Source organism: Pelobates fuscus, chromosome 3 (assembly GCF_036172605.1).
Source record: "Pelobates fuscus isolate aPelFus1 chromosome 3, aPelFus1.pri, whole genome shotgun sequence".
Taxonomy (NCBI): domain Eukaryota; kingdom Metazoa; phylum Chordata; class Amphibia; order Anura; family Pelobatidae; genus Pelobates; species Pelobates fuscus.
The window spans coordinates 399,516,221-399,543,826 of NC_086319.1; the positions used below are offsets into that span (position 1 = coordinate 399,516,221).

At 41.5% G+C, this 27,606-nt stretch overlaps 2 protein-coding genes across 2 annotated transcripts in view; both read left to right on the forward strand.

Moving 5' to 3' along the window:
- LOC134601906 (extracellular calcium-sensing receptor-like) overlaps positions 1-8,562 on the forward strand; it is a 36,576-nt gene extending 28,014 nt beyond the window's left edge. The window contains exons 5-6 of the mRNA XM_063446410.1: positions 3,011-3,134; positions 7,530-8,562. Coding sequence (XP_063302480.1) covers positions 3,011-3,134; positions 7,530-8,452 — 1,047 coding nt within the window. The 3' untranslated portion in view covers positions 8,453-8,562. The remainder of the gene's footprint in view (positions 1-3,010; positions 3,135-7,529) is intronic.
- Positions 8,563-15,816: 7,254 nt separating this feature from the next.
- Positions 15,817-27,606, forward strand: part of LOC134601907 (extracellular calcium-sensing receptor-like) — a 31,856-nt gene continuing 20,066 nt past the window's right edge. The window contains exon 1 of the mRNA XM_063446411.1: positions 15,817-15,922. Within this exon, the coding sequence (XP_063302481.1) occupies positions 15,817-15,922 (106 nt within the window). The remainder of the gene's footprint in view (positions 15,923-27,606) is intronic.

The window sequence follows — 27,606 nt, forward strand, 5'->3', positions numbered from 1 at the left end:
AGGGCTGAATCTAATGTGAGTTCTATTTCTTTAGTTGCAACTGTAATAATTATTATAAGCAAAAATGTGAAAAATGTGTCTTCTTTTCCATTGTAAAAAAAATTCATACTTACAGCTACACTTAGGCTCATGGAAGTAGTCTGAGTGCAATTTCCCAGTCACATAACCCTGCAAATTTAATTCTAGCAGTTTTTTTAAAGAAATAGATAGTGTTGGGTTAAGGTTATGGATAAGGTAAGGGTCGGTATATGGTTACAGCTAGCGTACTTGTATAGAGTTGGTTGAGGGGGTTGGTATAGGGTTAACAGTTAATGATTGTTTAGTTGCACTTGCAATAATTATGAAAATGTGAAAAAAATATATAATAAAATACATTTCTCTCTTAATTTCTCTCTTTGAACTTAAACTGTGAAACAAACACATAGCACAAATTCTAGGTTTTGTTTTGTTTCAGATGTTTAAGGGTTAATATGTTTTGTTCAAAATTTGTATTCTGATATAGACAGTTAAGTCATAATATAGTGTTAGACAATGTTGATGCTAAATAATAGTAATAATAATAATCTTACAAAATGTGTTTTAAAAAAAAAAACTACCCTTGGAAACAAGTACAACCTCTTAACTATACTTTCTGGAATTAATCAATGACATTCTAAAGCATCACAAAACTCATCCATATATAGCCTTTGTACTGAAAAAGACACTATAGTCACCAAACCAACTTTAGCTTAATGAAGCTGTTTTGATGTATAGATTATGTCTCTGCAGTCTCACGGCTCAATTCTCTGCCATTTAGGAGTTATATTACATTTGTTTGTGTTTAAATAGCCATAGTCACGCCTCCCCTTGATATGACACAGCCTGAACAAAAATAAATGGTTTCATTTTTAATCAGATGTTAGCTTACTTAAGAAGTTTTTACCCCCACTAATTTGAGTCACACACATATAGGTCTAGCAAACTAATAACAGTACAGGAGATAATACGTGATTAATTAAACAGACTGTGTATAAATTAACTATAAACATTAGCTCTCACTTTACAGCAAGTGTTTAGGAAGACTGTGCATAAACAAAGTGATTTAACGCCTAATTGGCAGGGGGTAGATGTGACTACAGTGTCCCTTTAAGGTATAAAAGGGCCTTTGGTTACCACTTAAGGCAGTGTCTCTTCCTTCTTTAGAATGGAATACTGTCATGCAAGTACCTAGTAACTTATTGTTATACTTGGTTTACTTAAATTACATAAAATAACACTAGTTTATGCACATCCAATGGGCACATGAATATTCTGGCAATATTTCTGGATAGTGTATTTTATTTTCCTTCATTGGAAGAATCACTATTTGTCTACATGTGTAACAGTTTTAGTTTTGATGTATCTACTAGACTTAGAGATTGGTTTGAGATCAAATCGCAATTCGTCTAAATTTTGGCTGATCGGGACGGTGTTTGACCGATTTGCCGAATTCCAAGCCTAAATATACTCAAATTACTCACTAACTGAACAACGCTATGCTGAACATGTTTTTTGGGGGGAAGTAAATACTCAGAATTCTGCCTGGAATCAAAAGAAAAAATCTGACTGATGGCTAGGGACAGTCAATAAATGTTCATTTTATTCAGTTTGGAAAATGTTTTCTAGACAGCAGTTTGGATGTGTGTTTTCTTTGTTACATGTATTTCTCTCTTTCTGCCTATTTGTTTTCATCTTTGTGTACTGGAGATCCATGTGAAAAGAGAAACGGCTTCCAAGCTTCAATGTCCCTATTCTTCATGTCATCGTTATGTAGGTCTGAAATGTGTTCTGTCCAGGTTTGCAAGGATACATTGAGTATCTAAAGCTGAGTGCATGGTGGACAAACTACTGAGCCCATTAAAGAAAGAGAGCTATCTACACATTCACATTCTTATTTGGATAAATGATAATGGGATGGAGGGGGTGGCGTAAGTTGAGGTTCCAGCTTGTGCGATGGCCTGCGTTTGAGAGGGGTGGGCTGGGTAATGCATACGGATTATTTTTTTTTTTTTTTAAAGCTGTATCAAGATTTTTAGTTGTGCATATATGAAGGGGCGTTGTACTAGCTTGAGGGAAACACATGCATATTCCCTGCCCCCCCATCCAGCGGGGAGTCATCACCACCAATTGCTCTTGTTCATTCTCCCTGTCTGGAAATTGTGAAATAAATTGCTAAGTTGTCAATCTTTAAAAAAAAAAAAAAAAGAAGTGTGGAAAACAGGAAGAGCAGTAAAAAAAGGAATCTAATAGATAGATATTTGTCTACTGCTCCTTGTGTTTTTCCCTCTATTGGTTACCATTTCTCAGTTAAATGGTAAACCAAATTGCAAGACGGATGCTCCTAGTGCTCACCGAGGGCCGTCATCTGTAACATGAATTTTAAAGTAAATGTAGCATCTCGTGTAAAGAAAAAAAGGTTTGAGCTTATTTGAAAATGTTTTCCCCATTTTTGAAATGTTACAGTTTGCCCTCAATATAGTCTGGGTGGAAAGACTGTTCATACATTTCTACTAATTTCTTTTTTACAACTTTATGCATCCCTGCAGTTTATGAGGTGGGGAAACATTTTCAAATAGTATCTTTAAGGAATAGAATTTTAAGACAGCCTTGAGCATCATTGGTCATCAAGGAGTTAAACAACCTCAAACAGCATAACTAACTGTAGCCTAGTCATTTTACCTGACATATGTAAATGAGTTGTCCTTTAAACTACTCCTAGTAGGCAGCCATCATTTATCGAGAGCTGACTCTGGTACAGGATTGACAACCATGTGAAAAGGTCATAGTGAGACAGTTTTCTATTCCTTTCCATTCTTCTAATGATGTCAGAAAAAAGAGATAGAGAGAAGAAACAACTATTGGAAATTATCCTCCAACAAAATGTACAGAATCTATGTATGCTGTATGTGGTATGACAATCCTTACTAAAATAAAATGTCACTAGTAGAGTTATAATAATACAAGTAGCGTCTAATGCCTATTCTCTCCCCAGGTTCCTGTCTCAGTCTGCAGTCAGAACTGTCTCCCTGGTTTTCGTAAAGCACCTAAAAGAGGGCAAACAGCCTGCTGCTATGAGTGTGTTGCCTGCTCACAAGGCGAGATCTCCAATCAGACAGGTAAGTGATGGTTTTAATGCTCAATGGTACTCTCAAATTATGGGGGGGGGGGGGAATGAAGGCAGTCCAAGTGCTGCTCTAAGGGGGCTCCACTAATAACCCAATTATACAGACAACAGGTCAAGGAAATGATTTATCAGCTCTCTTTGTTATTTGAAGAACTATTTGCACGCTGGCAGGGCTAGTATCCAGGAAGCCCTTGGCAGTGTGAGGGTTAATTATGTAGGAGCTGGCCAGCACTTGCAAACCAGATGCCACATTAAAATAGTAAAAATAGTAGAGTATTTTTTCTTCTATTCTTCAGCTCCAGAAAAAGGACCCCCCAAAAATCCATAATTATCAACACCACTAATTAAATGTAAAAAATGCCCAATCACACACACACACAAAAAAAGCAAAAGTAAAAGCGCGTCATGACAAAAAAAAAATCCATCGCCTCAGAATGAGGATTCCTATCAGGGAAAACCCTTATATATATATATATTTATATATATCACAAATCATGGGAAAATTCCCCACTCTGCAATATAACCAGAACACCTACCAATCAGAGTGCTCTCACACAAGACATCAGGATTTATGGATTTGCTCTTTCTTGGGACTGAAGAAAAGAAGAATTATTAGAAAAAATACTTCTGATAGTAAATATATATATTTTTTACAGGTTTTAGGTATTTTGGTCCTCTCCTCCCTATTATTAGGATAAGGGGGTTATGCAGGGCCAGGTTAAGAGCCCAGTGGGCCTGGTGCTGACAATTATGATGGGCCTAATTACAAAATGTTATTGACCAAAAACACTAAAACAGTCCTACCTCCTAAACATCATGTATCTGATGGAGATGGAGATGTTGCTGGAAGGAAAACAAGGGGCTGGCTGCACTCACCTAAACATGCTTAAATGGGGTGCTGCTGGGGGCCAATAAGTACAGTAAAAATAGAAATCCAGCGCACTCACGTATCAACTAAACAGCTACTTTGATGCTGACAGATTTGACTAGTTTTATTAAAAACACCTAATCTAGGCAAAAAATAATGGGGGTTTAGTTACACTATATGATCATACATTGCATAAGCCTGCCACAAACGTTAATGTACCCCATCTTTGGCAGGTCCTACTCTCACTGCCAACTGTCTACTAAATGAGCTACTCACTTGGGGAAATCCTTCCATCTCGAGTTCTCTGCAGTACAAGGCTTAAATAGGGTCCTGAGATGAGACACCTGTGACAGGGGGCGGTGCAAAACCAAGGAGCTGGCTGGACTCCTAAATATATATGGGAAAACAAGGGGCTGGCTGCACTCGCCTAAACATGCTTAAATGGGGTGCTGCTGGGGGCCAATAAGTACAGTAAAAATAGAAACTCATAGGATGCAGCTATGAGAAAACACATACCCTATGCTAATCTCACGCTTTCAACTTTCAAGTAAACCCATAACCCCTAACAGCAGTGTCCAGTAAAGAAGGAAGTTTATGGATGGGGTTAAAGGGTGGGCCACTGACACAAATCACATAACCAGAACTGCCGAAAAGGGCAAACATACACAAAAAGGGGGCATGTCTGTGTCCCCATGTCTGCCAGTCCCATAGTGTCTGTGTCCCCATGTCTCCCAGTGTTCCCATGTCACTAGGGGACATTGGGAGACATGGGACACTGAGAAACTAGGGAACACTGGGAGATATGGGGACACTGGGTGACTTTGAGACATGAGGGGGCACTGGGAGATATGAGGCACTGAGACACTGTGATACATAGGGGACACTGTGATATATAGTGGAAACTGGAGACTTGATAAAGACCTGGGTACAGGTCAAAACATTGCGGTGTCCAATAAACCTGCTTAAATCTATCACAATGAGTGCCTGATATTTTTTTCTTTTATACTAGGGGACACTGAGACACTTGCGGGCACTGTGAGACATGGGGACACTGGGAGACTAGAGGATTCTGAGAGATTAGGGGACACTGAGACACTACGGACACTGAGATACACCAGGGACACTGGGAGTCATGGGGCACTGAGACACTCTGATGCAAAAGGGACACTGTGATACATAGGGGACACTGGAGACTTGATCAAGACCTAGGTACAGGTCGAAACATTGTGGTGTCCAATAAACCTGCTTAAATCTATCACAGTGGGTGCCTGAGATTTTTTCTTTTATACTAGGGGACACTGAGACACTAGGATACATGGGGACACTGGGAGACATTGGGACACAGAGACACTAGGAGACTAGGGGACTTTGGGAGACTAGGAAACACTCAGACACTAGGGACACTGGCACACTACGTACACTGAGAGACACCAGGGACACTGGGAGACATGGGGATACTGAGACACTGGGAGTGCCCCATGTCTCCCAGGTCTCAAAGTCGCCCAGTGTCCCCATGTCTTCCTGTGTCCCCCAGTTTCTCCATGTCTCTCAGAGTCCCCATGTTGCCCAGTGTCCCAATGTCTCAGCGTCCCCAAGTCTCTCACCGTCCCCATGTCTCGCAGGCTTGGGGATGCTGTCTGGGCTCTGTGCAGAGCTGCTCCCCCACGGATCAGTGAGTAGTGAGAGGCAGGGAGGGAGATGCTGTAACTTCTTATCCCTGCCTCTCTTCACACAAACAGTGAACCCTACTAGTCGGCGCTGGTATTGCAGAATAATCTCTGTTTAAACTGAGACAGACATTTGTATTGCCGTTATTAATGCAATACCGGCACCGGCTAGGCAGCCTCAAATACCTGAGAAATACTTCTGAGAAATATCTGGCAACCCTAAGAAATACCTGGCAACCCTAAGAGTAGTGTGTGTGTAAAAAAAATAATATTTTTTTTTTAAAATCAATGGACCTATTCCATGGGCCTGGGGCTGCAGCTCTATCAGCCCCTATGTTAATCCGGCCCTGGGGTTATGCAGGGACTTTATTATAAGGGGTGGCTAAGGGATTGGGGATCCCTAGGGACTTTAGGTTCCCCCACTTAACATTTAAAGTATTTCCTAATCAATGCCCATGGGTGGGGGCACATGGGGGACTATGTTACCCATGTTATTTCACAGGCCCCATCCCACTGATATGAAGCCTTTTTTAGTGACTGGGCAGCAAATGTTTCCCAGCTGACACTAGCTGTTCAGTGCAGAAATCTCTATAGGGTAGAACCCAAAATGCAAAGAAACAGACAAAACAACAAGTGTATTGACATTTTCAAGGAATCAAACTAAATAAACTCAAACTGAATAAAATACAAACACAGATAACTGAATGTAAGAGAAGGGCCTCTGGATACAGGGAGACAGAGAGCTCAGGATACAGGGAAGCAGTCAGCTCAGGGGCACAGGGAGACAGTGAGCTCTGGAACACAGGATAGGCAGGCAGCTACAACAGGAACTCAGGATAGGCAGGCAGCTAGCACAGGAATACAGGACAAAATAGAAACCTAGAAACATAGAATGTGACGGCAGATAAGAACCATTCGGCCCATTTAGTCTGCCCAAAAAATGACATTAATGAGCTGGCAAACAAGAAGGGGTGAGGCTCAACTAAATAGGGAGAATAGGATTGCAAAGTAAGGCTAGCTGGGAACAGAAAGAGGTCTCAGTCTGGATGCAGAAGCCTGCAATAGCACTACAGACAGGTAGTGGCACTGTGAGGGACTGCACCAGACTGAGAGTAAACTGAATTGTGACAATAGAAGTCAGGGCCAATACTGGGGGGGTTTGGACAACCCAGGTGTTCTGTAGATTGGCGGGATGTTTGGCGATAGGATTCCCACCTCAGGTAACTCTCACCTCCTTTTGTTAGGTCCCACCTTCCCTCTTGTCCGGCACCGCTCATGAGGGGGCATGACCTAAAAAGATACAATGGGAATTATCTCAGGGGTTGTGCCTCCTGCCAAACACCCCACTATCCAAAGAGCACCTTGATCGGCCCTGATAGCAGCATGTCAGTCTTTTTGATCCAATATAGTATTTTTTTTTTATATATTTTTTTTCCTTGTTTAATCTGACAATCTGTCTATCATGCCAGCTTCCACATTCCACAATTATTCCTTGTGCTGTCAAGGGATTTTTAATTATTCAGTGTTTTTTAAATAAGGGCTCAGAGTTGAATTATCTGAGCCTGGATTTGCCGCATTAGCCCTGGTTTTCAGCTATTTGGTGGAGATAGGCCTGCCTGAGATCTATGACATATTTAGGTTAGTTTGTATTTTGCAGTCCAAATAGACTTGTATGCAGCTGGATGGTTTTGCCTCATTAGTCTTAGAGCAATTCAGACTTTAAGGAATAACCCTGATAGCATTTCATAAATGTGCAAAATTACAAAGTATTTATGAGCATAAGCACTTTTGACAAATTACAATATTGTGTTTGAAATATCATAGTTTTTGCATTTGTCATTTTTTATTTCAGATTCTATTGACTGCAGCAAGTGTCCATGGGATCAGTGGCCAAATCCTGAGAAATCAAAATGCCTTCCAAAACGCTTAGAATATCTCTCTTATGAAGACCCAATGGGATCTGCTATAATGGCCGGGAGCATCACTTCCTCATTGGTTCCTGCTTGTATTTTAAGACTATTTATCCAGCATAAATCCACCCCCATTGTAAAAGCTAACAATTACACATTAAGCTGCATTCTTCTAGTATCCCTTTCACTTTGTTTCCTATGTGCTTTGACTTTTGTTGGTTACCCTCAACCAATGATGTGTCTTCTACGCCAGACTATGTTTGGCATGGTTTTCACACTATGTATCTCTTGTATTTTGGCCAAAACGATCATGGTGGTTTGTGCATTCATGGCAACAAAACCAGGCAGCAATCTGAGAAAATGGACCATGCCTCGGGTATCCTATTTTATAATTTGCATTTGTTGTCTTTTACAATTCCTCTTGTGCATCACTTGGTTATCTCTTGTTCCTCCATTCCCTGAACTAAACATAGAATCCCAACCGAGAATTATCACTGCTGAGTGTAATGAAGGTTCGCCCATTACTTTCTGGTGCATGTTGGGGTATCTTGGCCTCCTGGCCACTATCAGTTTTATTGTTGCCTTCTTGGCCAGGAGACTTCCTGACAGCTTCAATGAAGCCAAGTTCATCACCTTCAGTATGCTGGCATTCCTCACTGTCTGGGTGTCCTTTATTCCAGCTTCACTCAGTGCCCGAGGAAAATACACAGTGACCATGGAGATATTTGCAATCCTATCTTCCAGTTGGTCCCTTGTAATCTGTATGTTTGTTCCTAAATGCTTCATTATAGTGTTCCGGCCTTATAGGAATTCCAAAGAACATCTAATGAGAAAAGAGACAGATCAGTACAAAATAACTAAATAATTGTAGATCTGTTTGACATGTCACGTCTGTACTGTCTTAAATTATGCATCCAGCATCCAATGTATTCTTATAATATCGAAGAAGCAAATGTATCACAACTTTATAGAGCTCAGCATACGAGCCCTGCCAATGAAAAATGTTCATAGAAATACATATCAATTTTTGATTAGAGAAATTAAAAGGCATGGAAATGATTGTTCACATTTAGCATTTCAGATATATCTTAAAATATAAAATCAACAGACGTGCAGTCTATTACAATATTCTCACAGAGCAGAGGTAGTCCCTAGACAAAAAAAATATGATACCACTGTTAATTTGGTCACATTCTTGCAAAAGAGCCAAACATTGTGAGATGCAATTAATTTTGAACTCTAAACAAATTAGAAAATCTTTATACTAAAATAGTGTGTCAAACTAATTTATTCTGGAGGGCCAAATTGTCCACTGAAATAGGTATTGAGGGCTGAATGCATACAATTTATATTTACACCCAAGGAACAAGAAAAAATCAGGAACAAAGAATAACTTTACATAATTTCATAATTTATCACTTCCCTAATAAAGGAAAAGGTGGGAGAATGATATATAGGTTCAGTAGGGCTGGCCTGGCAGAGGAGGGCATGAACGCAAGTGATAAAATAATGAAAAGAAAATAACTAGCTCTTAACCCAAAAGTATGGTAATTGAATGATTAAAAATCAACGTTTAATATAAGGTATATACACAAAGATAGAAGTGGATACAATCAAAGGTATTGCCACTAGATGGAGACAAAACCAAACTGTGCTAAATAAATAGCATCAAAGAAAAAAATTACACTTAATAATCTATTTTCAATATATATACAGTGTGAGAAGAAAAAGGGGGGGTGGGGGGGGGGAATGAAAAACAAAAAGATCAATTTATATATTTACAGATAGAGGTCTACTTGGGGATGTGTATATATATCCATTGTACAGCGCTACGGAGTCTGATGGCACTATATAAATAATAAAATAATAATAATAATACATAAATAGATAGCAACAAGCTGTATCCACTGCAGTGTTCTGCAGTATATTGAGTAAATAATCTGTTACAGTTTATCACTAGAATGCAACATGGTACAGTAACATCATGTTTGCAATGAAATGCCAGGGGTAACTCTCGACAATATGGAAATGCAGGCAGAATACAGCAGCTACTTGAAAAAATGAGATGTGAAGTCCTAGTAAAGACTGTTGGCACAGAGTAAAATGGTAATTCTGGTTAATATAGATACTAAATCCGTGCTTTCAAGGGCACCTATGCTAGATTGTAGAGACTAGATCTAGCTATCACTGTATGGCACTGCCGATAATTCTCACCATTTAAAAATACGGTATAACGTTAAAAACGTCGGGAAAAATAATTCTGCTTCAAATATATGTGACAATTAGTGCATAAAGAGGTACCGGTACTGAGAAGAAAATAAATAGATTTACACTTGGATGGTAATGCTGCAAGTATTTACTAATGTGCCTTCAAGGGCACCTGTTGAGAAGAGATTCTATCTATCGCTGTCTGTTACGGAAAAAAATAATTAGCTTATTGCCGAATAGTAACCCTGCAATGATTTGCTATTCTGTGCCTTCAAGGGCACCTATGAGAGAGAGAGTCTATCTATCACTATAAGGCAGAATGCCAGAACGTCTAATCGCCCTGGTCTGACCACTACTGAAGAATTTTGAGCGGAGAGGTCTGTAAGGATCCACATACAGATAGTATGCCGGGGTAACCAGGGTATCTGTTGACGATCTGCAGTCTAGCCCGGGTGTTAGATGGAGCCCCGACACATTTCGACGGTTGGGCAGTTCTTCAGGGGGAAATGAACCTCTGTAAACAGAGGGTTTAAATATCGGGCTGTGTCTGATGATTGGTGGGAAGGTGGCCAATCAGAAACTTAAGTGGATTGATTGACAGATGAAACAGCCAATAAGAAAAGTCTGAAGGGTTAACCACATAATAATTTGTCTTTGACATCAATTGATAAATAAATATTTAGGGTTAGCATAATCTGTCTGAATGGAATAACAACCAATTATATGTAGACTGTATGTCCAATATTAAGAAAATGTATGATGAGGACTGTAACGGACCGTTTCACTTACAAGAGGATAAAACCCAGTTTAGGCGATAATCCCCTTTAGATGGACCAGCAGCTACCATAAGCACCAACTTCCCGAACTCCCAAACTGCACGAATTCACCAACTCTCGAACAGCAGACACACTAACCCTGGAAGCAGCCGAACAGGAAAAGCAATATGGACAGCTTACACTCCTGGCAGTCGGCATACAGTCCCCTTTCCCCCCCAAGAAAGAGACACACTCCAGCTTCAGGGTTAAACAGCAACAACACTGATTTATTCACACACAGGCTTTTATGAGATTCTCCCATGCAAGGGAGGGGTTTACAGTACACCAATCCAGTTTAAGGTACAACCCACACATCTCCTCCCTCCAACATATCTGTTAATACAATTAACATGGACATATTTTTACCCAAGTTTTGGATGTACCCTAAATACTTGGTGTTTGCCTAGTCAAGTGTCCGATTTCAGTTCCAGACACTCGACGGCAAAACACCGCTGTTCGGTAGTTTAAGATGGCCGCCGCCACGTGTTTGTTTCCCGAATGGCGGCCACCCAGAGGACAAAGACCACACTGCACTGATTGCCAATTACCCGTTTGCAACATTGTTGCAAACGGTAATTGGAGGTACACTTAGTCCTGGGTGGTCTGGTTGTTCGGTAGTTTCCTCAATACAATGAATGGAGTGATTCTACCGAACAATCAGATGAATGCTGCAGATATATATAACCCAGGTTAACTGCATACATAAATGCATATACAATATACAGGCAGTACAATAGAACCTGCTTCACAGTCTTAAAGGGACAGTAGTCCCAAAATGTCCATCGCTGATTTTAAAGGGCCAGTAGCCGCAATATAAATTATACATGCCCAAATATAGTCTTTAAAGTGTAATATGTCCAGGGGCCATAGTCAGCGGGCAGGAGGCTAGCAACCAGGCTTCTCCAGTTCACAGTGGCGAAGTTGGTTTCGCCACAAGGACATAGTAAATATTTGAGGATAGTCTCCTAGAAAATACAATAATGGAGTGAAAAAAAAAGCTTATAATAGTTGTAATTTGTGATTGATAGTACAGTTGAAGGCTTCACTGATAATAAACAGTAATAAAAATAAAAACAAGGAGTAAATTGAAGATTTGCAATTAAGAGGGCATACTAGGAATGAATAAAGGGGGTGAAGTTAAATTCTTAATTTAACCCCTTGGGTGCCATTGTTTGGTATTTATAGATAAATCTAGATTCCTTCTGAAGTAGTTTCAGATTAAAAGTACCTTTGTATGAATTAAGAGTTAAAGGGACACTATAGTCATCCATTCTTGGGGGGGCTGGCGTGCTGGGACATCCCTCCGCGTCAGTCTTGCCCAGGTGCGCAGGTTGCTGCTTTCAATACAACAAAAGCCATTGTAAGTGGGGGGCCAGATGCAAGTTTAAGAACGAATGCTCTGGGTGTGGCGGTTCTGTGTGTCTGTGTATCTGCATGTATGTCAGTGTGTGTATCTGTGTATTATGTAAAGAGTATTTTCAGGTTTAGGCTTTGAATGGTTAAATTGTGCATTAGGGTAAAGGTTTGTTTAGGTTTTGGTATGCTTTAAATATAACCCCTTAGTGACCAGACCACTTTTACATTTTCTTACCGTTTGGGACCAGGGCTGTTTTTACATTTTTGCAGTGTTTGTGTTTAGCTGTAATTTTCTTCTTACTCATTTACAGTACCCACTCATATTATATACCGCGTTTCTCGCGATTAAATGGTCTTTCACCATATCATATAATTTACTGTAAAGATTTTTATAAAATATGATGAAATATTAAAAAAAACCACACTTTTTCTAACTTTGACCCCCAAAATCTGTTGCGCATCTACAACCACCGAAAACACCCACGCTAAATAGTTTCTACATTTTGTCCTGAGTTTAGAAATACCCAATGTTAACATGTTTTTATGTTTTTAGCTTTTTTGGAAAGTTATAGGGCAACAAGTACAAGTAGCACTTTGCTATTTCCGAACCATTTTTTTCTCAAAATTAACGCAGGTTACATTGTAACAGTGATATCTGTCATGATTCCCTGAATAACCCTTCACGTGTATATATTTTTTAAAAGAAGACAACCTAAGGTATTACACTTGGGGTATTTTGATTATTTTCATGCAACCATTTTATAAAAAATTAAAATAATAAAAATAATTGGTGATTTTTTTGACACACATAGCAATTTGTCACATCCTGTTCCTAGCTGCGGATCATTCTGGCAATGGCGTCTGGTATCCAGTACTCTTTTTACAATTCTTGTTTAGTTTTTCTTTTTTTTTTGGTTTTCTATTCTATGTCTGGTTCTGGGTTCATTCCTGTAATCCGTCCCTGGAATTCCCAGTCTCCAGGTTTCCTTTAAATGTTTGTTTTATGTTGCCACACCCGTTTGGTTTCCATCATTCTTTTTGTTTCAGTGTTCCTGCAGGCAGCTGCTCAAGGCTTCTGCCCTTTCTTGCAGGTAAGTGCTATATATGTCTTCTTTGGTTGTTTTAGCATACATTAGGCAGTGTAGGACCTGCCAGATATGGGGTACATTGGCGTTGTTGGCAGGCTTATGAAATGTATGATCATATAATGTAACTGTGACAGATCCATCTGTATCATCTGAGACTGCTGGTATGTCTGTTTGCCCCTTTTTCGTGTAATTGCCTGTCCGTATGCCCCTGTTCGTTTGTTCCAGAATATACAGATTAAAACTACCGAACAGAAGGCCACCCAGGAGAGAAGTGTGCTGCTTGTTAACCTCTTGACCCCAATTAGAACGTTGTGGTTAACCGCAGACACCTCTCCATTCTATCCGTATGCAGGGTGGTCGTCATTCGTGTGCCGACCACGAGGCGGTGGCCATTTTAAATACGCGAAAGACCAGCGGTGTTCGGCGAAGATTCTATGGAACTATAAACGGACACTTTATCTACCGAACACCACTGAAACTACTGATCGCCCTTCGTTTTCGTCAAGGCATACGAACACTGGTCCGTTCGGGAGTTTGGATTATACGCATGGACTTAACCCAGATAGCCATCCCATGGAGTCAATAGTATACCGAAAGACATGTGAAAGACTTTGACTCCATGGCGATTTAACTGTGCGCATTGGATCTGAGCGCTATTCGGTAGAAATATGCACTCAGATCCAGGCTATCTGGGGATACGTTGCACGAAGCCCATGTATTCGGTATTTGTGTAGTTATATATTTTTATGTGTTTTTACAGTCGTGTATAAAATGGCGATTTATCCCTGGAGATAATTAGATTCCTTCCCAATTATCTCCAGGATAGAGAGGAGGGATTTACTCATGTAAAGGGGAGTGTTTACACCTGAGCCACTGCGATTGGCTACTGTACAATATATGTCCCAGTCTCCCATCTGGTCCCCTAGGGGAGTGTCCACCAGGTGGGAGACCTGCATAAATACCGGGCAGGTAGCCCTCATTAAACAGATTCCTGTTTTACCCTCAAGACAGAGCTTGGTCTCGTGTTTGGGGGGATTGCTACTTGGAAGGATTTATTTCGCCTGTTTTAACCGTGGAAGAAGTTAGCTGATTTTATGTTCGTGGATTTACCGCATTCCCTTGCACTCCGTTTGGGAGATTGGCGGTCGGCCGTGCAGAGCCTGTGTCTCTGGAAAGGGGGATTATCGGCTAAACAGCGGTTTCATCTATTTGAGCTGTGAGTGTCTTAACAACTGGTGGCAGCGGTGGGATGATCCTCATCGCCCAGAGAGACAACTACACACCCAGAATTAATGGAAATACCGTACCAAAGGCTGAAAAGAGCTACCCTTAAAGATTTACTGGAACAAAGAGGCAGACAAGCCAGTAACCTCAGGACGAGGGAAACTATTGCCATACTGACCGAGATGGATGGAGTACCAGGGACTGAAGGAATCAATGGGCCCAGCACAGCTGACAGAACCCCCGAAGAGGCAAGCTTTGACCGGGCGGTAAGAATCAGACTGGCCCATTATGGTCCCAACCCGACTATAGAAATCATCGACCGGGTCATAGCAGCTGTGGAGGCCAACCTGCTACGCCAAAGCGGTGCTGCAGCAGCCCCAGTTCCAGCAACCCCGGTGGAGAAAAGGAAGGTACAGTTTGCAGCTTTTAAATCCTTCATTGAAACAGAAGGGGAGATTGATGGGTACCTTGCCGATTTTGAGCGGCAATGTGCGCTACACAAGGCACCCACAGAAGACTGGGTCACTATATTATCTGTAAAGTTATCCGGCCGGGTCAGTGACGCTTTTCGGGCCATTCCTGACGAGGAGATCGGGGATTATGTGGCTGTAAAGGAAGCTTTGCTCTCCGGGTATGCCGTTACACCGGAGGCATACCGGAGGCAGATCCGAGACACTGAAAAACTATCTGGGGATTCCTACATTGAATGGGCATGTAAAGTGCACTGCACAGCCGCTCACTGGATGGCGGGTTGTCAAGCCATATCCGTGGAAGAGGTGCTGCAGATGTTCCTGCTAGAACATTGCTTTGAGAAATTATCCCCCTCCACCCTGCATGAAGCAGCCCGCCTGGCAGATGAGTACACGGATGCCCATAAACTGGACAGTGCTAGTGTTAAGACTCCTGCCAGAGTGGAGTACCGACCAGCAGCACCCCCAGCAGCTACCGTCTACCAACCACCGACGCACCGCGCATCAGCAACTCCTCCAGCTAATAAGTACATTCAGCCACCCCGGTTTAATTCACGGGACTACTCACAACCCATCCGGTGTTTTGGGTGCAAGCAGCTGGGGCACAAATGACCGGAGTGCCACTGAATAACGCTAACCAGGCCCAGTCTGGGAGGAGACCCATCAGCGGAAACCAGCGCAACCCTCCGCCTGCTGCCCACTGTGTAGAGGAGGAGGAATGTTGGGGCGTCTTGCACGAGGCAGACCCCGTCCAAGCTGCCCACCGGGATAACCACCAACAACACAGAGAGTTAGTTAAAGTGAATGGGAAGGAGGTCAGCGGTCTGTGGGATACCGGTGCAACCATGACATTGCTCCAAAAGCACTTGGTGTTGGAGAATCAACACACCGGAGACACTGTGGCTGTGAGAGTAGCCGGAGGCGCTGTGTTTCGCCTACCCGTTGCCCGGGTACATTTGGTTTGGGGAGTGGGCGCTAGACATGTGAATGTCGGGAATCATGAGGGATTTACCAGCTGACGTCTTCCTTGGAAATTACCTGGCCCCTCTTGTCTCCGCATACGCTCCCATGGGTCCCGCCGAAGTTAATGCTGTGATGACCCGTGCCCAAACCCGTGCCGCCGAGACCGGCCCACCTGAAAAAGAATACCCCTCCGCAGAATCGGCAGCTGGTGGTACCTGCGAAATACCGGCAGGAGATTCTGCGGATTGGGCATGATGTGCCGTTAGCTGGACAGTTACGGTCCCGCCACACAGCTCATAGTATCACTCAAAATTTATTTTGGCCCAATTTTAACCGAGAAGTGCGGGTATACTGTAGCACTTGTGACACATATCAACGGGTAGGTAAACGGGGGGATCACCCAAAAGCTAGGCTTATGTCTATGCCTATGATTGGGGAACCCTTTTCCCACATAGCCATTGACATTGTGGGTCCACTGGCCAGGGCTAGTCCATCAGGTAAGAAGTATATTCTCACTGTGGTGGACTATGCCACTTGTTACCCAGAGGCAGTCGCGCTGTCTAATATTGAGGCAGAGACAGTAGCTGATGCCCTGGTTAAGATTTTTACTAGGGTAGGGTTCCCTCAGATGATTCTCTCCGACCAGGGAACTCAGTTCACCGCTGTGCTCACCCAGCAACTGTGGAAGGTGTGCGGCATTAAACCACTGCTTAGCTCACCTTATCACCCACAGACTAACGGTCTCTGCAAACGATTTAATGGTACCCTCAAGCAGATGCTGAGGACATTTACTGACACTTGCAGAGACTGGGAGTGATTCCTGCCTCATCTGCTATTTGCATACAGAGAGGTGCCTCAGGAATCCACTGGGTTCTCTCCCTTTGAGCTACTCTATGGGAGAAGGGTCCGTGGACCCCTAGATCTCATTAGAGGACACTGGTAGGGAGAGACATATGTTCTGGAACTCTGGGATCACATGGAGAAACTGTCCCTAATGGTAAGGGAGAATCTCCAGGTGGCCCAGGAGAGACAGAAGAGGTGGTACGATCGGGGTGCCCGACAGCGGGTCTTCCAGGTGAGGATTTATATTATGCATTTATATTAGTTTTTTGCATTTTTCACACTTAAACTGCCATTTCACCGATTATATTATCAGTATAATATATTTTACTGATCTAAAACACTACTTTGTGTAGAGTAATGTCTCACGAGTACAACAGTACCCCTCGAGTACAGGTTTTATGGTGATTTGGAAAGTTACAGGGTCAAACATAAGATTTGCCCATTTCTGTTTTTGTAAATTGCTATTTGCCAGATTGGCTATATTGCCTTTGAGACAGTATGGCAGCCCAGGAATGAAAATGAACCCCACCATGACATACCATTTGAAAAAGTAGTCAACCCAGGGTATTCAGTCTTTGTAGTAGCCACGTAGTCACAAACACTGGCCAAAGTTAGCATTTTTATTTATTTTTTGCATGTTTTACACAAAAACTGCACTTTTACTGGTGATTTCATCGTCCTGATGGGTTTTACTGTTTTAAAAGCTCATATTTGTGTTCAGCAAAGTCTCCCGAGTATAACATGTTATGCACTGTATTAAAATTACAATGTACAGGTTTTATGGTGTTTTGGAAAGTTACATGGTCAATTCAGTTTGCCAGATTGGTTTGCTGGGTCTAAGTTGCCTTTTCAGACCGTATGGTAGCCCAGGAATGTAAAATAACCCAATCATGGCATACCATTTTCAAATGTAGATAACCCATGGTATTCAATATAGAGTATTTCCAGTCTTTTGTAGTAGCCACTTAGTTACAAACGCTGGCCAAAGTTTTTTTGCATTTTTTTTTTTTTTTAAACAAAAACTGCACTTTTACTGGTGATATCATCGTTGTGATAAGTTTTACTTTTTAAAACACTCATATTTGTGTTCAGCGAAGTCTCCCGAGTATAAAGATGTACATGTACAGGTTTTATGGTGTTTTGGAAAGCTACGTGGTTAAAAATAGGGCTTGCCAATTAAATTATCTGGACTATCTGCCTGGGTTGTCAGGCAGGTCCTTCAAATTATAATTAGTAAAATAAAATACTTATGTAGTTGATAGTTAAATATATTCAACTGAGGGGGGCGGAGCGAGATGACGTAGTGTGGTGTGCTTCATACTTGGTACTCAGGGTACCGCAAAAACGATGAAGCAAGGGGATGTAGGGAGCTTTCCTTACACCTGATAAAGCCACAGCCAGCCAAATAACCCAAAGGAGCCAACTCTTGCGAACATATTCAAAGGGAATATAAAACAAGACCAATAGGAGAAAACAGCAAGTGGGAGTACATCTCCATAAGCTAAGTGCCAGTTGCTACTAATTTTCTGTCTGTTTTCATTCTATGTTTACTCTGCAGAGGTTGGTAAACAAAATTGAGTCTCCTGACAATTTGTGAACACCTAAGAAGAGGTGAAATGGAGATATGATAGAGAGCTGCATACAGGGGGCAATATATGAGTTAAAGACAATTTAAACCCAGTTAATATTTCTGTCCATAGTAGATTACTAAAAAGGTCTGCAGTTAGCCAAGTGGAATTGCCCAGAGGGTTTTGTTACTTCTAGTGCCTTACCTTTTATTTATTGTCGGTACAGAATAGGAAGGAAAGAGAGGAAAAAAGGAAAGAGAAGAGAAAGAAAGAAAAAAAGGAAACAAATTTTAAATAATAAAACATAATTGCGTACCAGGAGAGAAAGGTGAAGGTGGGAGTAAAGGTGAGGAGGAGAAGAAGTTGGGGAGCAAGAAACGCAAGATAGAAAAGGGTGCTACACTAAAAGCAAATATAGTACTAGCCTAAAAAGCAAATAACTTCCAGAAAAAAAGCATTAAACTAAAATATAAATACAAATTAAAATACAAATGGCTACAAAAAAGACACAAAATGAACAACACCTATAAAAAGAGAAAAAGCCTGAAAATAAAACAGAAAAACGCCTTTCCTTCTTCTCACCAAACCTATCAAGTAATAAAACAAACCTGGAGGAATCTCTTCTCTCTAATATTCCATCAGAGGAAGGCATTAATAAAGGACAAGGGAAGAAATTCAAGAGTCAAGAGAAGGAAAAAATGAATATAACAACTTACTCAGACACTTAGATACACAATTTGTAAATCTGAGAGAAAAAATCCAAGCTAATACTCTAGAAATAAACAAAGAACTGTTGACTCTCAACAAACATTTTAAAAGAAAAACTAAATGGATTGAAACGAAAGGAAAAAGTCCACAAAGAAGAACATTCGGCACTGGAAAAAAAGATGGCTGACATGAAGAACAAATTGATAGACCTAGAGGACTGGTCAAGATGGAACAACTTAAATGACCACTATAGTGCTAGGTAAACATACTGCCCTCAGGGACCCCCTCCCGCCGGGCTCTGGGATGAGGAAAGGGTTAAAACTTACCTTTATTCCAGCGCCAGGCGGGGAGCTCTCCTCCTCCTCTCCGCCTCCCATCCTCCCTTTTGGCTGAATGCGCATGCGCGGCAAGAGCTGCGCGCGCATTCAGCCGGTATAGGAAAGCATTTACAATGCTTTCCTATGGACGCTTGCATGCTCTCACTGCTCTCACTGTGCTCTCACTGTGATTTTCACAGTGAGAATCACGCAAGCGCCTCTAGCGGCTGTCAGTGAGACAGCCACTAGAGGATTTGGAGGCTGGATTAACCCTATTATAAAAAATAGCAGTTTCTCTGAAACTGCTATGTTTATTAAAAAAAAGGGTTAATCCTAGAGGGACCTGGCACCCAGACCACTTCATTAAGCTGAAGTGGTCTGGGTGCCTAGAGTGGTCCTTTAAGAATTGGAGGAGTATCAGAACAAATAAATCTATAAAATCTGGAATCTTACATAGAGGAATTCTTTAAGCATCTGAAGGTGGAATGGGCCCCAGAATTCCCATAATGTAAAGATGCCACAGAGAAAACTGTGTATGAATTTTATAGATTTTTTTTTATTGGGTAACTAAAATAATAGATCAGGGTGGTGCAGTAGACATTGCTTACCTAGATTTCAGTAAGGCTTTTGACACTGTTGCACATAGAAGGCTTATCAATAAACTGCAATCTTTAAGTTTGGATTCCAATATTGTTGAATGGGTAAGGCAGTGGCTGAGTGACAGGCAACAGAGGGTTGTAGTCAATGGAGTATATTCGAAGCTTGGGCTTGTCACCAGTGGGGTACCTCAGGGATCTGTACTTGGACCCATTCTCTTTAATATTTTTATTAGTGATATTGCAGAAGGACTTGATGGTAAGGTGTGTCTTTTTGCTGATGATACTAAGATATGTAACGGGGTTGATGTTCCAGGAGAGATAAGCCAAATGGCAAATGATTTAGGTAAACTAGAAAAATGGTCCGAGTTGTGGCAACTGACACTTAATGTGGATAAGTGCAAGATAATGCATCTTTGACGTAAAAACCCAACGGCAGAGTACAGAATATTTGATAGAGTCCTAACTGCAACATCTGAGGAAAGGAATTTAGGGGTGATTATTTCTGATGACTTAAAGGTAGGCAGATAATGTAATAGAGCAGCAAGAAATGCTAGCAGAATGCTTGGTTGTATAGGGAGAGGTAACCCTTACACCACCTGATTGATACAACATCATACCTGATGTTTTAAAGCAGGTTATTACAAACAATTTAGGAATGTTAGGTGATTTATGCCCTTTATGTATTAAAACCAGACTCTGCATCAACTATGTAATTTTCCATGGGTGTTTTGCCATGGATCCCCCTCTGGCATGCCACAGTCCAGGTGTTAGTCCCCTTGAAACAACTTTTCCATCACTATTGTGGCCAGAAAGAGTCACTGTGGGTTTTAAAATTCGCCTGCCCATTGAAGTCTATGGCGGTTTGCCCGGTTCGCCCGTTCGCGAACATTTGCGGAAGTTCGCGTTCGCCATTCGCGAACCGAAAATGTTATGTTCGCGACATCACTAATACCTAATTATGTAAAAAAATATATATAGAATTAATATATGTAGAATTAATATATGTGTATATATGTATATATATATACGTATGTGAATATATGTGTATATATATATATATATATAATTTTTTTTAAATATTTTTATTTATATATAGGTATATATATAGTGATATATACGTATATATTTTCGTATATAGATATATATATTATTTCATTCTACGTGTATTTTGATATAAATATATATATATTAATATCACAATACAGTTAGAACAAAATAACACACATTTTTTATTATTTTTTTAATTTTATTTTTTAAGGTATTTACATATTTGTTTTTTTTTTTTTTACACTGATTAATTTAATTTTATTTCCAGCCAGCAGGGAGACTACCTGTCATTACAGGCAGTCCCCCTGCTGGCAATGCAGCAGGCAGCTAACCCGGCCATGTGATTGTGAGGTCCTCGCAAGGACCTCACTCTCACATGGCCGGGGCGGCTGCAGGAGGACGGATCTGCTGTGGGGGACTCCCTGGGAGTCCAACTGACCGCGATCGCCGGCGTGGGATTGCCGGTGACCGGGTAAGTGAAAAAAAAACGGAGGGCGTACTATTATTGTTTCGACCCCAAGCTTGACAAAGACCTTTGGGGTCGAAACGTTGCTGTTGTGGTTCCTAATAAAGTACCTGTCTTGAACCAAGGAGTGTATGGACCTCTATTACTTTATTAAAGCTACAGCATGTCTTCTCTAATAAGCAGAAACATGCAGCTCATTCTATTTTTTTTCCAAGCTTTCTATAAGCAACATTGCTTCAATCTATTCAAACCTATATTCCTGAAAAAAAAAATTAATCTTAAAATCAAACAATTTGCTTGAAGTCAATATGGCTCCAAAAATAGAAGAAAGAAAAAGAAAAAAAATACTCCCAATCTCACTAAACAAATTAACAACTTGTATTCTCCTAGAGCTAAAAATAAGGATAATAAAATGAAATCTTACAATACTGAGTTGAATATCACATCAATAGGAGGAGTTCTACCTCCTAATACAGATGACGACTCCATGATCAGTGAGTGATCCTCCCATCTCTGATGAAAACATCTCAGAAATGCTAGATAACATCTAAAAAAAAAATCTAACAAAACAATACCTAGGAAATAAAGTCAGATCTAGAAAACAGAAGGAGAAGAAAAAATTCTAAGAATCAGAAGAATCAGCGAATCAATTACCCAAGATCAACTCTGTCCATACTTACATGATTTAATGAATCCAATAATAACTCCAGAAAAAATGGAAATACATCCCTTTGAAAGATTTCATAGACTTGCTTATCCTAAAAACAGAAGAAGAACTCACCAAGTGATATCCTAATACCCTTTCAAACTACTACACTAAGAATATGATATCCCAAGCAGCAAGAAAGAAGAAAACACCGGGGGACAGCCATAAAGATATTAATGTTTTTCAGGACATTTCATATGCTACAAGAACTGCAAGAAGTAAATTTACTGACAAAGCCGAACTCGGCAGTGTGTATTTGGTAGTACAGTGGGGGCAGTGTGTGTATGGGGGGAGAAGTGTATGCATGGGAATGCAGTGGGGGCCGTGTGTGTATGGGGGTACAGTGGGGACAGTATGTGTATGGGAGAGAAGTGTGTGTATGGGGTTGCAGTTTGGCAGTGTGTGTGGTTGTGCAGTGTGTGTATGGAGGTACAGTGGGGGCAGTGTGTGTATGGGGGGGAGAAGTGTATGCATGGGAATGCAGTGGGGGCCGTGTGTGTATGGGGGTACAGTGGGGACAGTGTGTGTATGGGGGGAGAAGTGTATGCACGGGAATGCAGTGGGGGCCGTGTGTGTATGGGGGTACAGTGGGGACAGTGTGTGTATGGGGGGAGAAGTGTATGCATGGGAATGCAGTGGGGGCCGTGTGTGTATAGGGGGCTGTGGGGGCAGTGTGTGTATGGGAGAGAAGTGTGTGTATGGGGTTGCAGTTTGGCAGTGTGTGTGTGGTTGTGCAGTGTGTGTATGGAGGTACAGTGGGGGAAAAGTGTGTATGGGGGGTGCAGTGGGGGCAGTGTGTGGTGGGACACTGTGTGTATAGGGGGCTGTGGGGGCAGTGTGTGTTTAGTTGGGGGAGGGGGCTGATTAAAAATAAAAGTGTTTTTTAAATTAAAAAATATGCTTTATATCTCCCCTCCCTTCTTACCTTTGCCCAGGGAGGGGGGATATTCAATGTTAAGCCCTGGTGGTCCGGTGGTGGTGAATTCCTGGCAGTTCTAGTGGGGAGTGAACTCTAGCCTACAGCTCAGGCCAGAGTTCACTCTCACGAGAATGGAGTTTTGCCATGGTAAGCGTGGCAACGCTCGGTGAAAGCGAGAGGTGACCCAACGGAGCTGCAAGCTAGAGCTCTCAGATCTCTTCTCCCTCCCCTGCCAGCCATCCAGCAATGTGCCTGTGGACCGGTGAGGAAGATCTCTGATATCCCCTGCAGTCCATGAAGGCATCCAGCAGGGCCGCCGCTTGGATATCATCGGCCCGGCAGGGGAGAGAATCGACTCTCAGGGGGTGCAATTGCCCGGTTGCCCACCCCAACCTGGTTCCGCCACTGACAGGCCAGGAGTGTGCGGTGCCGAGATGCTGATGCGAACTGCCTATTTTCGGTGTGCATTTCACTGTCCTCATTGCTCTGTGTTCCACTCAGCAACTTCTGTTACGGATCTTGATCAAATGTCCCAGCTAACGTATTTTACAAAACACAGGTTGCTTCATTAGAGGCAATATATACTCTGACATATATATATATATATATATATATATATATATATATATATATATATATATATATCAATAAAACACTAAACACTCGGACATATATATATATATATATATACCACTCTGACATAGATATAGGTTAGAGTCAGAGTGTTTTATTGTAGTAATATATAGTGCAGCAGTTTAATCCCAGTGACCCCTGTGCTTATCATTCAGGAGTCTGTAAACCACCCTTACATCTTATATCTAATCACCAGAACAACTACAGCTTAATGTAGTTGTTCTGGTGTCTACAACCTGTCCCTGCAAGTTTTTTAATTTTAACATTGTCTTTTCGGATAAAAGTAAATGTTTTCATTAGTGCCTAGTAACACCTCTAGTGGCAGTCATTCAGACAGCCACTAGAGGCGCTTCCTTGGTCAGTGCAGCACGGATGTTCAGCATCTCCAAACTCTGTGTCTCCATGCTCTGCGTTGATTCAATGCATCTCTATGAGGAGATGCTGGCTGGCACAGTGTGGCATTTTGCTGTGTATGCGCAATAGCCTCCCATGCTTTCCTGTGGGAAAGCATTGGATTGGCTTTGATTGTCAATTCTGATGATCTCAGCCAAGGAAAAGGAGAGGAGCGGAGCAAGCCATGACAAGACCAAAGCAGCACTAGAAAAATGGTGAGTCAAATCACATTTTACTCTTCTAACAGTGGGGGCAGGAATGTAAACTATGTTTTTACACTTTAGTGTTATTTTAAGTCTAACACTTTCATATATTTGAGATAGAAACTACTGGATTTATCTTGTCCTAGTTTTCAACAAGTGTGGTCTGGCCACATATGATTCAATCCAATGTTGTTTATTATTCATTTATAACCCCAATTTTTGTTCTTTTAGGGTTAGGTACAACTGTAGGTATGTTCCGTAGCATTTTGTAATTTAGTTAATTATTTATAAAGTGCATTCTGAACAGTTACCAAAAAGGGGGGGTCCAGGTTGGTTGAAACTGCTAGAACTTGCTGAACCTGTAGGAAGGTAGCACAAGTCTCTTAAAATTACCCCTAAAATTACAGTATAGGAGAACCTTATTGGACTTTTCTTAGGAAGGAAGCAGACCTACAGCAGTCATGGAAGCATGGAGGACCAGACGGTCAGTGACCCAAAAAAAGTATTTTCTTGTGAAGCTGCAGATTAATCCACAGAGTCATAAGAACTAGATCTAGGAGTTATTCTCAATTTCTGCTTATTCTCATTGACCTATTTTTTGTGAATTTTAATAAACTTTATTATTATTATTAATTACCTGTTGCTTCCCTTCTTTTATACTAATACATATTAAAATGATTGGTGTATTGTATAAACACAAATGTTCACACCTGCTCTATACTGGATATATCAGAAATTAAAGGTACACTATAGTCACCAGAACAATGACAGCTTATTGTATTTGTTCTAGTGAGTATAATCACTCCCTTAAGTCTTTTTGCTGTCAACTTTTCATAGAAAATGCAGTGTTTACATTACAGCCTAGTGATAACTCCACTGACCACTCCTTAGATGGCTGCTAGAGCTGCTACTTAGCTCAGTCTTGCATAGTGTGCATCACAACATATCAGTATCTCCACCCTCTGCATGCAGACACTGAACTTTCCTCATAGAAATGCATTGATTCTATGAATCTCTATGAGGAGATGCTGATTGGCCAGGGCTATGTTTGACTTGTGTTTGCTCTGCCCCTGATCTGCCTCCTTGACAGTCTCAGCCAATCCTGTGCGGAAGCATTGTGATTGGCTCAGACCACCACTTCTGATGATGTCAGAGGAAGTTCACAGGCAGTGGTAGCAGTTTCAGAGTTGAATACAAGTACGATTTTACTATATTTAGGGAGGCAAAGTAGGGTCAGGGGGGCTAGATGGTGGTTTTATTACTATAGGGTCAGGAATTTGTGTTCCTTTAACATGGTTACTGGTAAAACACTCATTGTCTCAGGTACAAACAAGGCAATCTCCAGCCACAAATATAAATTGACTTGAAGGAAAGTACCTACGAGACTGTTAGTGTGGTAATTATAACTGCATTGTTAAATACAAAAAGATATGAAAAAGCATTCAGTTGCACACTGAAAACATAAATAATGAATAGAGGAGTAGATATTAAAAAAAAAGATAATGAACACGCAGAAGAGGTTGAAAAAAAAAAAAAAGGTTAGAAAGCAGTTGTGGATAACATAGAGCCAAGGGAAGGTTTATTAAGGCAAAAGCCAGGTGTTATTATAGTTGAAGCAGTACATGCAGACCAATATCTATGGGAACAGATAGAATGTCTCTTTGTTTTTTTTACACTTTGCACCCAGAACAGCAGTTACTAGCATAACAATCTGTAGATCAAACTAGTGGAACAATAAACATAATAAAAAAAGGCATTAAACGATCCAGATGGGAGAGACAAAATAATAATTATAATATGGATGAAGCAGTAAGTGACATTTGCAAATGCTAAAAAAGTAAGGTGTGAAAGAAAAGACAAAACGTAAAAAGGAAGTCAAAAGAAGCCTAAACAGCTGAGAATTATATATTTACAATAGATCTAACTAGCTGAACAAAAAACATATTAAAAAAAGCATAAACTGATACAAATATGATAATGATACAAGTTTTCCACTTACCTATCAAGTTCTTGATGAATACTCTTATTTTCTTGTTGATTTTGTATAGAGGCAAGCATTCCAGTATCCATGTGTCATAGGCTTTCTTGTAGTCAATCCAGGCTCGGTAAAGATTAATCTGTCAGCTTTAAATCCCAGTTAGACCCCCTCAGCAGTAAGTGTCCATGGGCAAGACACTTATTGATCTATATCTATCCACCTCACTAATATGAGAGCAACACGAACCGAGAGTCAGAGATGGCTCTAGACTTTATGAGGCGAAACTCAAACATGAGGCCCCACTAACACAAAGTGAAAATAAAATAGAGTTGCAATACATGCACACATATAAACATTGATGCACTGCCTACCTGTGTTTGTGCCTGAAAGTGTATGTCTTCAGGTGAAATGGAGGGTTGCACTTAATCACAAGGTTTTAGCACAGGGTGCACTGAGCATGGGTCAGCAAACCCCAAACAATCTGTATACATGAAACAAATCTCAGGCACTGACTGTGATCACTTCCAGGCAGTTTATTGCATTTTTTTCATTTATACTGAAAGAGTATGAATGTATGACTCTGTGAGCATGTTTGCGTTTTTGTCTGGGGTAGCTGCTTGAAGTGTGTTGTGTGTATGGGGGTCTGCCTGTGGCCTTTGTGCATTGTGTTTATGGCAAAGCTATGTTTCCTGACTGTTTGTGTATGATGAATGTCTTCAGCTGGTGACTGTGAAAGGTGAGTAAAGTGGTTCCAGTGGCAGGGAGAGCGTGACAGGGTGAAGGAAGTAATTGGGACAGGGAGTGGGTGTTCTGAGAGAGAATGAGGGACAGGGAGTATGACATAGCTTGCTGAGGGAGTGTGACAGGGCGAGTGGAGGTAAGTGTGTCATGGCAATTGTGTCATGGTAGAAGGGACGAGTGTGACAGAATTAAGGGGGGCTAACGTGACAGGGTGAGTGTTGCAGAGTAAGGCCAGGTGAGTTTGAAGGGGGTGAGATTAGCAGGATTAGGAGTGGATAATGTGAGTGTGGATGCATGAAGAGGCTGACAGTGTGGGGGGTGACAGTGTGGGCGGGTGACAGTGTAGGGAGGGGTGACAATGTGTGGGGATGTAACAGTGTAAGTGGATGCTAACAGTGTGTCTGGGGAGGCTGACAGTATGTGGGAGTATGGTGACACAACATTGTTGTGGGTGACAGTGTTGGGGGCATGACAGTGTGTGTGAGGGGTGATACTGTGTGTGGGGTGGATACTGTGTGTGAGAAGGTGATGGTGTGAGGGGTTGATGGTGAGAGGGACATGGGGGTGATAGGGAGAGGGGGGTGATAGGGAGAGGGGGTGATGGTGAGAGGGTGGTGATGGTGCGTGGGGGTGATATCATTGACAGAGGACCCGACACAGTCTACCTTAAGGCTGCTTAGGCGGCCGCGAGGCCTAAGCGAGCGCAAGGCATTAGACGGCCGCCTAAACCACCTAAGTAGAGAGCCGCCTCTACCGAGAGTCATACCAGGTGAG